The sequence below is a fragment of the Lagopus leucura genome, unplaced genomic scaffold, assembly GCF_019238085.1.
Source record: "Lagopus leucura isolate 7727_CA_CO unplaced genomic scaffold, USGS_WTPT01 Super-Scaffold_100019, whole genome shotgun sequence".
Lineage (NCBI taxonomy): Eukaryota > Metazoa > Chordata > Aves > Galliformes > Phasianidae > Lagopus > Lagopus leucura.
Genome location: NW_024962273.1, coordinates 6,202,773 through 6,216,766, shown reverse-complemented (window position 1 = coordinate 6,216,766; position 13,994 = coordinate 6,202,773). Strand labels below are relative to the sequence as shown.

General features: G+C 36.8%; 2 protein-coding genes across 6 annotated transcripts in view; one reads left to right on the top strand and one right to left on the bottom strand.

The window, feature by feature from the left end:
• CCNT2 (cyclin T2) overlaps nt 1-3,291 on the top strand; it is a 27,561-nt gene extending 24,270 nt beyond the window's left edge. For all 5 annotated transcript variants that reach the window (XM_042877660.1, XM_042877664.1, XM_042877663.1 and 2 more), the window contains one exon: nt 1-3,291. This exon is cut by the window's left edge and continues 3,736 nt beyond it. The gene's annotated coding sequence lies outside the window, so the exon portion shown is untranslated.
• The window catches only part of MAP3K19 (mitogen-activated protein kinase kinase kinase 19), a 28,053-nt gene that overhangs the window by 10,761 nt on the left and 3,298 nt on the right, over nt 1-13,994 (bottom strand). The window contains exons 5-10 of the mRNA XM_042877974.1: nt 13,509-13,720; nt 12,887-12,930; nt 8,347-10,809; nt 7,111-7,260; nt 6,196-6,893; nt 5,066-5,153 (exon numbers count right to left, since the gene is read on the bottom strand). Of these exons, the coding sequence (XP_042733908.1) occupies nt 5,087-5,153; nt 6,196-6,893; nt 7,111-7,260; nt 8,347-10,809; nt 12,887-12,930; nt 13,509-13,720 (3,634 nt within the window). The 3' untranslated portion in view covers nt 5,066-5,086. The remainder of the gene's footprint in view (nt 1-5,065; nt 5,154-6,195; nt 6,894-7,110; nt 7,261-8,346; nt 10,810-12,886; nt 12,931-13,508; nt 13,721-13,994) is intronic.

The window sequence follows — 13,994 nt, the reverse complement described above, 5'->3', positions numbered from 1 at the left end:
TAAGGTGCTGATTCAAAAGAACTTTCCTATTTTGATTCTAGGAAATTATGAATTCTTGTGGACAAAATGTTACTATGCTACATTGAGATTCAAACTGATTTTTGGTTTCTCTGTTTAAAAAAAAAAAAAGTCCATAAAATTCATTGGTTTTGGTTTTCAGTGTAACTGTAAATATGTGAAACTGTATTTGTCTTTGTGTTTGAAGCTAAATTTGGTGTGGTGGTAGTGAAGGATTAGAGGGAGGGAGAGGATACGCAACAAGATGCCAGTGTTCCCTGGCTGAAGCCCACTGCACATCATTGAGTGGTGTGGATTTCAGCCTGGGTAAGGTGTTTGAAATAAGTGAAAATTAATGGGATCAGCATCAGCCTCACTGAATAAATGCAATAAAAGGCTAACTGACAACACTATTATTCTGTTCCTCACTGATTACAGGGTTTTTTGTTGTTGTAAATTTGAGCACATGCATTATGTAATTTGTAAAATGAAGTATTAGTGGAGACCTTGCTACAACACTATTGAAAATCTTCCCTTTTTGTGAGATAGGAGGTTTAGAGAATAGTGAGATTCTTTTGTGTGTTGAATCTTAGTTCTGTTCCTAATGGTGGAAGTGCTGACATGTATCTCACTGTGATCTGGTACTTCGGTATTTGCATAAACCGGCAGTCCTGTATGTTCTTTTGGCAAACTGTAAATATAAATGTTTCATATTAGCATAGCTGAATTTTTGAGGTACAGACATTTGTGTGGGATTAGAGAACTTTATTTCTAAGAACTTGTAAAAAAAAAAAAAAATATTTTCAATAAAATTCCCTACCTCACCTCTATTGTGCAGAAATTATCCCATTTCCTATGTTCAGTTTTCTGACTTCATTTGTAGATGCAAATATCTTTTTTGTTATTAGCAAAAATAGTATTTTCCATTAAATCAATCAAATAGTGAACTACTTTAAATTTGAAGCATAATTTATTTCCTTTGTTTCCTTCACTGTATGGTGCTCAGGTTTAGGAACACATGGTAAATAGTATTTGCACACAACAGAGGCAAATTCTGCAAGTTTTTATGGCATCTGGAGCGATGCATATATCTGTTCCCTAACTCTGCCTGTGTGAATTTAATTGTAAAGGGATTGGCCATGGTTGATACCGCTATGGTTTTTTTGGTACCTTCATGGCTGGGGGGAGGAAAGTGAAAGGGGAGGAGGGGAGTGACAGGAGCCTTCTCTTTGTAAAACCATGGGTGGAAAGGTTCCTAGTCCCCTTTGTGTAAAGGGGATTTGAAGAAACAATGTGTTTGCTTTCTTTAATCGCAGTTGTAAATACACATTCTGAGATCTAAAAATAGAAAACAAAGTCTAAAAGATTTCCAAGTTACTCTAAGATGAGCTGGCCAATTAATCCATCCTTTCTCTGAAATATTTAACTCCTTACGCTTTGGGGGGCTGGAGGGGAGAGCGAGAAGTTCTCCCTCATGTTGCTGCAGGGAATGACATTCCTGGAGAAGGAATAGCCTGCAGACCTGGATAGAGTGAACTTAAATCAATAATCTTTACTCTTAAAAGTCGGAGGTACTTGGTTTTTGTTCCTTATGTTCCCCCACTCAGATTGAACCAATTTTCTTGCCATAGTTCAGAGGCTGTTTTGACAATACCTGTAAACCTCACTTTCTGAAGCTGCCTCATGGCATGGGCCCCTTTGGGAAATAGGGCAGAAAAGATTGGTCTGCTCTGGGGGTTGGAATCATTTCCTCAGGAGAGATTTTGATCTTTTTAGTTTGTATGCAAGAACTGGACTTGAGATAGGGTTGTAGCAAATAGCACCAGTTCCTGCTGAACTTTGTGAGAAAAGCGTGCAAGATGATTATAGTTTTGAGCCCAAATCTTAAAGATTGTGGGTTTTCTGGGCTTGATGTCTGTGTCCTTCAGAAAAAGATCAGTGCATGTATTTTGAGAGGAATATTTTAATGTCATTGGTGTCTGTAGTTTCAAGGCCAGTGCAGAATAGTTGGGTTGGCAAGTCTTAAGAAAGCTAACTTGTTCCTGAGTGACAGCTCAGAGCTTTAAATGTTATTAATAGAATAAATATTAGGTGTCCTCTAAGAAGGTAAAGGGACGTGCTTTCACACGCTCGAATTTTAACTCCAAACGTTGAGGAATCTTGGTGTTACAGTGTAGCTGTACCTGCTCCCTGGTAGCTTGCATGCTTTTATAATGCATTCTTCGCTGCTCTTTTGCTTCTGGCCCACAGTTTTAGGAATAAATACTGTGCTATATATAAAAGAAAAAACTGAAGGCTTGCCCTCCTTAAATATGATAAATCATAAGGCAAGTGTCCCTTTTCTGAGTCAGTCATCATATATTTAAAAAAAAAAAAAAAGATTTAAGGTTTTTCAACAGTTTATCTGAACTATCTGGATTCTGATGTGAAAAATCTGTCATCTCCCTATGTCAGAAATATGCAGTTGTCAGACTTGTCTGTAGAATGTTCTACTATGCCAGACCCAGCTGAGCTGCCCGAGATGCCCCAAGTCAACATGACTGTTTAGCTGTGCTGAACACATGGCTGGTATGCAGTTGCATATCCTTGGGTCTCAAACATGCTTAAGCTTAAAGAATTTTTGTTGCAAGCACTGGCACTGGACAATGATCTCTCTCTCTAAATCCAGTTAAGCAAAAGCAAAAATTCACTTTCATATTCTGGTAAAATTCTCAGGTTCAGGTTTAAAAACTTTAATGCTTATTAAAAAAGTGGAAATTAATTAGCTGAACTAAACATTACATTCAAACTCTAAACAACAATTACTAACATGAATAGTAGGGACTTTAGCAGAGGATGTTAGTTTTGCATATAGGATGTGCGTAAGGAGGAAGGTTCATAGCTCTGAACGTTTATAATTAATTGCATGTCTTAAAGCATTCCCACTTTTTCCCTGTTCCCAGTATCATTTCATGTTAAACAAAAACTCATGTTTACGTTGCAGCCTTTTTGGAGACATTACCTTAATCTTAGAAGAATTGATATACTTTATGGACATAATTATGTACATCCTACTTGAGTTCATGTGCCAGGGCTTCTACCTTTATTCAGCAAGGTACTTCATTGTGAAGATGCTCAAGTTACCATGGATTTTGACAGGAGGACCAGCCAGTATTCCTCAAAATGGGACTGATAACTGTTTAAACTTGGAAGATTTCTGTAATGCTAAGATTTCTCTTTATACTGGCATGATGTTCTGTTACTGTAATGTGACATCATACCTACAGAAACTATTAATAAAGAATTTTGCTAGAAGTACTGATTTCTCTTCATTTTTATGAAATTTAGACCAAATAGCTCTCTGAAGTCAGGCTACTGGAATAATATAAGATTTAAAAGCTATTTAAGTAACTGAAGAGTTTGACGCTCTGTAGAAAGTTGATGTTCTACAAACCAACTTTTTGTTGCTTTCCTTCTTCCCATTTTGTGAAACGCCTATTTTTGATATCACTGCTGGTGCAGAAATCAGGGCCTTTAACTTCTGAGGGCTCAGCCCCTAAAAGTTCCAGGGCTGAATTTTACTGCATTTCTTCTTAGAACCCAGCCACTCACATCATAAAGTTCACCACATTTTGTGTCTTATTCCCCCAAAATCTTTACTGAGAAAGAAGCCCCACCAGGAAGAGGACAGTCTGAATTCTGATACCTGCATCATCTTCTATAGATGTATCAGAATATTTTTCAAATTTATTCTCATTGCATTCAGTTAATAGTAGGTAGTAGCCAGTTAGTGTAACTACCCATAAAAAGGTGCAGACAAAGACTATGTCATCTACATGGTGCTCACTCAAGTGTTTCTCAAAATAGTTCAAGTCTCAGGTAAAGGATGTTCAAAATTAGTAGTAGTTTCTTGAGTGATTCAAATGGTACCTTACAGCCTTTGCAAACGAGAAAGGTAATGCTTCTATGCTTCTGCTGCTCTGTATCAGCAAACAGAAGTTTGAGAATTACAGCATGTCGCTTGGATTGAAGAGGGCAGCTGAGAGAATCCTATCAATGTGTATCCATTCCTGATGAGGGGCAATCAAGAAGATAGAGCCAGACTCCACTGTGTTATCCAGTGGTGGGACAAGAAAAAGTGGGCACAACTTGAAATACAAGACAGCCTGCTGAAATATTTTCAGTATGAGGAGATTGGAACACTGGAACGTGTTGCCTACAGGAGCTGTAGAGTGTCCATATTTGGTGATACTCAAAAGCCAAAGTAACTGAGCAATCTGTGTCTGCAGCCCTGCCCTAAGCAGTGCAGTTGGAATATACCATCTCCAGCTGTCCCTTCCAACCTCAATCCATCTGTAACAAAAAACTGTCCATAAAATCCCATGCATTGTTAAAAAAGAAGATGGTCTCAAATCTCAGATGCATAATTCTAGAGAGACTAGGAAATTACCTTGATGTTAGCTTAATAAAAGTACATCTGTGTGCAGCTGGGTATCTCTTGTCATTATCACCACAGTATCCTGAGGTTGATAAACCTCCACAGAAAAGGATAAGAAGGACTGGTATGTGTGTACTGCATAGTTTTTTCCATTCACCAGCTACAGTTAAAAGGCCCATTTAGCTGAACAACAACTTCAGTACGTTTTATGCCAACATAATTGTGTGGTTTGGAGTTTCAACAAGATCTTCACAGACACATTTAAAGACTATCTATGAGCTTGAGAAGAGCTTTCACAAAGCTTTTTGCATCTGTAAAGCTTTCTGCTGATACCATTCATGTTCCATAGGTTTTTACAGAAAATCAGAACTCCCAACTTACCTTACTTGTCATGTGCTCATGGTAGCAGGTTTTTTTCCCCTCTAGAATCTCCTCAGAAACAGCAAAATGTGTGACCTTGTGTTCATAGTGAATGAATGCCCATTCCATTGAGTACAGATGTGACAACAAAATGTTAAGCACTGTCTAAAAATAGACTCACTGTCTACACAACCAATCTGCAGTATGTTCTGCTGTTACTTCTAACTCCAGTTTGTTCTGATCTTTTTCACAAGCAGAAATACTTTTCGTAATAGAAAATGTATTACTCACTTGACAGGAGGTCTGAACGATTCACTGTCTTCCTTTCAAAAAGGGATGGTCCAACAGCTGCAGAGCAGAAGGGCGTTCATGTTGATCTCTGCATTGAGGATTTGAAAAATCAGTACATCAAATGGATGTGCATGCATGGTATGTAACTATTTGTAAAAGCTAAATGCATACTAAGGCATTTATTTTTTTCTTATTTCTCCAGAGATCAGTCGTTTTTGGGTTGTTTTTCGAAATTTATTCTTTGGTTGTTTTTTTTTTGTTTGTTTTGTTTTGTTTTGTTTTGTTTTGTTTTAATAAGACTGACAGAAAGGATGGCAGAATTTGTGGAAAGATGCAGTTGGCATTTATGACTTATAAAAGTGGAATAAAAAATCATTCTTCCACTAAAATCTTTCCAAAACAGAGTAATCCTGTAAATTTGGCTGTTTCAGGTGCAGAAAAAATTTAAGGAACATGACAACGATTTGCCTGAACTTGTGTCTGTCAGTCTATTCTGTCATCTCCAATCAACATAATTCACATTAACGAGGCCATTTGGAATTACAGCATTTCTAGAACTGAGAACTAACCTTTTCAGCCCTCAGTTTGGACTTATTTCAAAAGCAAAACAGGAAAAAGGGTAAAGGATGCTGATTTCCTAAATCATAAACTAATGGGAAAGAAAGAATGAAGGAGTCACTTACATTTGTGTCACAATGAGATGATATAGAAAACTTTTGCCACTATCGACACACATGAGGTTTTTGTTCATTTTTGCTGCTGGTGGTTGTTGACTTTCAGTTTTTATTTTGTTTGTTTATAAGGTCAATACTGTATTAAAAACTCTACCTGTGTATTTCCTTCTACCTTAACAATTCCTACTACCTTCTAAATACTGTTCTCTCTGAGACAAAGTGTATATGATGTTGCTGACAACAGTTTTTCTGGTTACTGTTACGTGGTTCACATCTAACCATAACAATTCTAATCCAAAGATTAGAATTAAAACTTCCTGTCTCTGAGGCCACTACCATGCCCGCTAAATAACATGCTTCTCCCTAGTGACAAAGTCTGATCTTCAGATATATGTAAAAGGCTGCTATTAATTTGCTATTCATTTCATAAAGATTTCCAGTTAAAAAGCTACATACCTGGTTAAGCATGCGTGCACAAAGTCCACTGCAGTTCCAGAGAATCGATCAGGTAGGGAAGGCATCAGTCCTCTGTGAGCTCCAATATAGAACATGGCTGCTACCCTGTCCATGGAAGCCAGTGGTGGTTTTCCTGTTGCCATCTCAAACACTGTGCAGCCGACGCTCCAGATGTCTGATTTCCTCCCATATCCAGATTCAGTGATAACTTCTGGTGCCATCCAATATGGAGTCCCATGCACAGACTTGAGCATCTCGCTGTGTGTGCCGCTGAGGCTGACCCAAGCTAAACGCCGGGCACAGCCAAAGTCAATTAGCTTCACTATTCCGTTTGGCATGAGCATAACATTATTGCCCTTGATATCTCTATGAACGACACAATTGTCATGTAAATATGCAACCCCCTCTAGAATTTGTTTTGTGTATTTACAAAGGACAATTTCTGGCAACGGACCAAAACGATTAAGAATACTGGAAATTGAGCCACCAGGAACAAACTCCATGAAAATACTTAAAATGTTGTCTTCCAGACAAGTTCCTAAGTAAGTTACAATATTGACATGCTTCAATGTCTTCAGAAGATCAACTTCCTCATGCAGCTTCTGGTACTCCTTTTCTGTAGTCAGTCGATCCGACGTATCCAAAACAACCTGCTTTACAGCTATTAACTGTCCCTGGTTTGTCAGTCCACAGTACACCTACAACAAAACTAGCATTTATTAAAATGAAACATGAAATTAAAGTGTATGATTACTTATTTTAAATTACTTCCTTTTTTTCTGTCACCTGTCATGTCTCACTGTATAATGCAAAATATTTAAGTTATTTATTGAATAAGAAAGTAGTCATTTAGAAGGTAAGACATAATTCTGAGATAACCGGTGCATCCCCTAGCGTACTGAGACTGCAACTTACTGTGCCATAGGCTCCCTTTCCAAGGACTTCACCTCTTGTCCACATGATAGTGTCTTTGTTATTTACATTGCTTCCTGGTACTTGAGTAGATTCCTCAAAGTTCAGCAGTCCACTTTCTTCACTTGATGCCAGAAAGGATTTTCTGTAACTCTGCTTGGAACATGATGGTTAGTGTGAGGAAAAGGAAAGGAGGAAAAAGACCCCTTATTATTGTTATTTTTTTACAGACAGTAACTCTCATCTAGCATTAATCTTTTCTACAGAATTACATATATATATAATCCTTGCCTGGCACATCGATACAATGGCTATGCTACCTAAGACTACATAAATATTTTCAAATATATATCACGATAGTAAACAAGCTGAAGATTACAGCACCCCATCTTTTTTGTCATTGAAAGCAAGCCAGGAAGAAGGAACACTTACAAGAACAGAACATATATTGGCTTACTATTTTATTTTATTTTTTGGTCATATAGCTAAAGTTTGCTAAGGGGGAATACAACAATTAATTTGCCCTAGGTAACATATATAATCCAAGCCTCATGAAAACAACTTGGAGGGGAATTCACAAGAAGAAAAAACTGCTTAAAAAAAAAAAACAACAAAAAACAAACCACTAATAATTACTGCACCCAGCCACAGATCCCTAGAAGTATGAATGGAGGTATAACTGGCATTTGTGTTTGCAGAAGCATAAGGAAGTGTATCGAAACACAGTGAATTAATCTTCCTTGTAGATTTGTAGTTTAAATGGAGGAAAATCTAAGACGGTAAAGGAGAAGCAGTACTGGCAGGTGTCATTAGTAGGTAAGGTTTCGTCACAGAGCAAGGGCCAGAATACAACTAAGCCTTCTGAGCTTGAAGTTTAATTAAACATTACTTAAACAAACCTGATAAGCCAATACTTGTAGTTAAACCAATTAAAGTAGCCTCTCCCTTTTTTTTTTCACTATAATTTCTCAGCATCTAAGTGTTTCTGGCTATGTCAGTCATGCCTAAGCATGCCCATATCAGACAGACAGCATCCAATATCAGTATCCTCATCTGAACACTGGAAGTCCCAGTGGGCAGCTGGCCCAAGGAGAAGAGACTTGGTCATTAATGAGCACATATTACCAGTACTTTAGTTAAGCACTGATTATTGAGTTAACATGAAGACTCATCTTTCATCCAACACTTTGCTGAAGCATCACTTAAAAGAGCAAGCAAGTTACAAAAATTTAATTTTACCTTCTCTAGATCATTATCTACTATTTCTCCATCTCTGTTCATTATTTTTCCTTCTTCTTTAGTACAGGTATTCTGCATTTTAGAACCTGCATATTTTGTTCTTGAAGAACTGATGTCTTTATCTTCGAGCATTAGCAATTCTGCAGCCAGACAACAAAGCAACTCATCGGTTACATCCTTATTACCTGCCCAAGACAAAATGTTTCGACTTGTCTGGAAACTGGGGCTTGTAACATTTGTTGTCTGAATCATTGAAGGCTGAATGAGTTCATTTGCCAAAATACTGTTCTGAGGTGTGAATGACCAACTGTGACTTAATTTGTTTGTAAGGAATTGACACTCCTGTCTATCTGAAAAGGGCAATGCTTCTCCTTGATTTAGAATCTTGAAGGAGGCCCGGTCTGATTCCAGGCTTTTGCAGCCATTCATATCCACTCCGTACTGGGGTACACAGATGTTCTGGTCTGCTGTTATTAAATTGTTACATAGAGCAGCACATTCTGTGCAGACTTTATCGTTGGGCTGAAGAAGACCCTGGCTACAGGAAGCAGCTATCTGATGGTTGGGTAGAGCCTGACTGTCTAGAGACTGCTCCAAAGAGGCTTCTTTAATAGTTGATAACTTTAAATCTGAAAGAATTTCGTTTGGCTTGATTGATTCTGGAAGCTCTTCTAAAAATATAAGCTGATGATCTGTGTCTCCATGAAACAATGTCACGCTACTTGAAGTTTGTATTTGACAATCCGGACCAGAAGATATTACATTATCTTGCTCAGTGTTGCTATCACTCAATTCAATACTGTTGTTGTTTGCATGTAAGCCCTTCTGCTTTTGTTTAGTGACAGATATGGTCTTCTTTGGCTTAGAATGTGTTCTCTTTTGAGTATTTCTTATTCGGCTGCTGTCTCTTCTTTTACTGCAGGTAGAACTGCAGGTGCTACCAGTGCATCCCCCAGGTGGAGCAGAACAAACATCTCTGTAAAAACTGTTCTCAAGATGATCAAGCTGGCGCACGTGGGAATAGACAGGAGTTCCAAACATTTCATAAACATCTGGGCCTTTGTCATTTGAATTTATTTTCTTGAACATATCACTGTATTTCAGTTGTACAAACTCTGAAGCAGATTGTGCATATTGTAGAGAAAGCGGAGTAACAGGTTTCTTTGAGATAACTAGATTTTTGCAACTGCAGGAAGAACTTTGCTTTTTAACTTTCTGAAAACTCTGAAGAAAATTACATTTGTTGGCTTGAGGTATTTTTTTTTGACACTTCAGGAGAGTCTCAGAACCCACACATGGCAGTTGCAAAGACGGAAAAATCTGCCTCTTGGCATTCCTCTTTTGTGTATTATGTTTTATGGAAATCTCCTCAGAAATAACTAAGCCTTCAGGTGTCCTTGTCTTGCTACTCATTTTAGATTTTGATGAACATTTGTTTCTATTCAACTTTATCTCACTTTTGTCACTGTCTTTGCGAGCAAGAACATTGAAGCTCTGACTGACGTGAGGAGGCAGGCTACGAACAGTGCTCCTTTTTTTGGCAGGATGTTTAGCAATGCGTGGTTTCGTAGGTAGTTCTTGTTCAGAGAAAGTAACATGGACAACAGGAACGAGCTCACTTTGACCTTTTGCAGTCACTTCTGACATTGCTTCATTTTCCATTTCAAACTTGAGAAGACACATATTATTTTCTGTTTGTTTTCCAGAACAATCTTGCACTTCTCCAGGAATTACAGCAGCTACAGAATTATATTCTAGGACATGGCAGGACTCAATCACTTCATTTTTACACAAAGAATCTAAATTACAATCACTAAGCATGACGGGTTCACCCTCAGCATCTTCACATGGTCTACAGTGCAGTATTATGTCTGTAACGTTTTCTTCTATATCAGTTTTACAGGAATTCTCCTCTCTTTCTTCCTGCTCACCAGCTCTTAAAATATCAGTGTTTTTTGACACAGGACACAGAGCTGTGGATATTCTACAGTTTTTCACAGCATTATTTGAGTTCAGGTAAAAAAGACAAGAGTCACAAAGATTGTCTTGGATCACAATATCTACATTCTCATAAGCCACTGAAAACTGGGACTTCTGGTCATTCTTTTCAGTATTGGCAGCTGCCTCATCTTCTGTCCATTTCAAATTGTTTTCAATTCCTTCTTTCTTATTGTTAGGGTACTCATAATATTTATTCTTGCTGAAGCAGTACAGGCCTTCTGTTGGAGCGAACTTCTCAGAAATAGTAGCCACAATCACACCTGAAGACTTTTCAGCTTGTCTTATTACTATATTGCCTAACTGATACTGATAAAATTTAGTAGCTGATTTTATAGGCTGAGAAATAGACTTCATAATACTCAAAATATTTCTGATCTTGGTGTGCTTATTGACAAAAATATCATCTAGAGGAGCAAGATGAATGGTTCTTACAGGCTGAAATGTCACTGGTGGCAAATGGAACTGCAATTTCCATTAAAACAAAAAAGAAATTAATGATGTACTACACAGCAGACAAAGGTAAAATCTAATCATTAAGAACCAAACAGGTGAAGGAAAAAACATCAGAGCAGGATATATTGATGGGTATATATTAATTTGACATATTCCTACATTTAACCTAATATGAAATGTAATATCAGTACACTTAGAAAATACATTATTTTTCTCACTTTTACTGATTTTACTCATTTTGTTGTGGTATAGAAAGTGGGATTCCTTGCTACAAGGCACAAGTCACTTTCCATAATCTAAATACAGTAAGCCTTGGCCACACGTACAAGTAATATCATCAGTTCTTAACTATGCCTTATGCTATCTAGCGTGCTTGATACACAAATTCAAAGGCTGGTCAGCAGTTTATTGTGCCAAACTTTTCTTCTCGCTGTGCACTCTCAGTGAACGCAACCCTGTAAAATGTACTACAAGAGAAATTATATTCCCAATGGAACCAGATCTCATGAAAGCAATTTTTAAAAAGCAAAACTGTAAAATTATAACAGTTTGCTATTTCATCCATGGGGGAAAAAAAAAAAAACCAACATTTTTATAAATTATTCATTAGTTTTAAAAGTCATTACTGTAATTCTTCACATGTAGGTCTTCCATGCGTTCAGTGTAGACTTGAAAAGCTCATAAACCATGTCAGATGGAATACAGATTCAGCTCAATAGCATTTTGTTAGAAAATACCACAGTCCACGCTACATTTGTCAGTGAAGTCATACAGATGACTACAAAAAAGCCACTTAGTAACATAACAGCTAATGCAACAGCCTGTTGTGCTTAGGATGTATTTTATTTTCCCTCCCCTCTTTCTTCTCTTCCCCTCCCATTACTTGAAAGTTACTGCACATCTTTGAAAGAGAACAAATTTGAGAATTTAAATACTTTATTGTGATTACTCATATGAACAGTGTGAATAATTTTCTGAAAATGTTTCTATTTTTTGCTACATAGGAAATGGGGACAAAATGAGCTCTAATAAGCCGTATACTTTTATGCAAATGAATGCAAGGGAAATAATTACACAGTCATATGCTCTGAGTACCCATCTGCATGTCTATATTCAACATCAGTGAGCAATCTGCAAGAAATTTTTGTTGCATTCCAAGGACAAGCAGAGGTTTGAATGTGCCAGGGAAAGCAACGAGCAATGTTTTGAAATTCACAGTTCAGGAGGCTTTGTCTGGTCTGCATGGTTTTAGTTTGAATGCTCTGTAATCCCAAATGATAAGCTCTAGAAATCATCAGAGCCTAAGATGTGACATAAAGCTGTATTAAATTACATTTGACATCAACTAACTTACTTTTCTTCAACATTTCCTTCAGTTGGCAATGCTTTTCTTTTCCATAGCTCTTTTTATGAACTTTTGCCAGAACTTGCTGTGAATGCTTTTGTATTCTGCAGTAGGTACACTAAAGTACACAGCAGATTTAACAAGTCTCTAGTTGAAAGGACAATTAATTAATATCTACAAAGACCAAATCCTCTTTTTAAGAAATACAGTGAATTTGATCTTCTGTGGCTTTTAAAGCTCAGTTTAAAAGCTGACTCGTGAAATGACAAGCATGACTGCAAGTACAGGAGTTGCCATACATTTTTGTCAATAATCCTGTTTACACTTCTCACAAAATTTCATGTTAAATACTATTTTAATCAATCATATAAAGTCAGGTTGGTTCTTCAGTTTGGCTTCAATTTTATACAACCCATCAACACAGTAAAATTGCATTGCTTTGTTTTTAAATTCATCAAAACAAAGTATCTAAGGTGTGTAACATACAGAATACGCATACCTAAAATTATGTATTTCCATTTTAAGATGTTCTATATCTTTTTAAAATTCCAACATTTAGCCCTCAATAATCCCTGCTGTAATACAATAAACTAATATAATTTCAAACATTTGCTGATATTTATCATCACATCTATACAAATGCTTGATGTTCATCTGAAAAGAACAAGCAGAGAAAACTACCCAGACTTCTTTTGTATCATTACTTTTAAAGTTTTAGTTTTATACATAATACAATCTTACCTCAGACCTCTTGATCCTGTTTTCTAGTATTGCTATATTAAACCCTTAAAAATCAAAACACATTAGTGTTAGTGAGAAGTAAAACAAACTACAATTTTCAGTACACAAATATTTCAAACTGTAGGGTTCTGAGGACCAGACATTTGTCTAACTTTGGTTGCAGAACTATGCTATAAATCTGCTATAACAAAAAAAGTGGAAAGTTACAATTGCACTTTCTATAAAACACAGTGAAATATCGTAATATAAAAATATTTTATTCTAATAATTTAAACAATTATTTCTTTTAAATTTTAGATGTTTGCTGACTTCAACAAGTAGCTAATTAATTCAATTATGAATTAATTAGTTCCAGGAGGAGGAAAAGAAGTAAAAGAGATGTCATCCCGGCCCTGCCTAGAATTCCACTGTACATTATGAGGGGTCTATTTTATTATACAGAGTAATCAGAATTGCAACATCTTTTTTTATGTTGCTTTTCTTTATCTCCTTCATTCCCTAAATACACACACACATAATTAAAGAAGACAGGCAACATGGCTGAAGCTCACTTCGTATGAAAAATTCATATGAAAAATGTTTAACTTTATTGAATTATTCTGACTTTTAAGCTTGAACTTACTTTGATGCATATCCTTAAAGCATTTTGGAATGTTGGATTCTGGGCATGAGGCCTGTAGCAGAAAGCTGAAGTCAAAGCCATGCCTTATGATCTCTTTCTTCAGCAGGAAAGGTAGAGAGGTGTGCTGTCCCATCTGTAATGTTAACTGCTTTTTACTTTGACAATGTGCCACTTGTTTATCTGGCCACAGTCTGGTTGTTGGTGTTTTTTGGCTAAAAGGCAAAAACAAAAACCAAAATACAATGTGAAAATAAGTGGAAGGCTCCTACTCAGTTCAAATAATCACTCAACTTGGGACTAACAGGAACAAGAAACTCATAAGATGCAAGAATCCCAAAGTGTTTTCTCTTTCTTGATCCATCTAGGAAGCTGTGGCTCTCCCCAGCAGCATCTAACTGCTATGGCAGCAACTGATCACAAATACCAATGAATAACAAACAACACAGACAAAGACACAGTATGAATAGGAAAACATATTGCCCATCT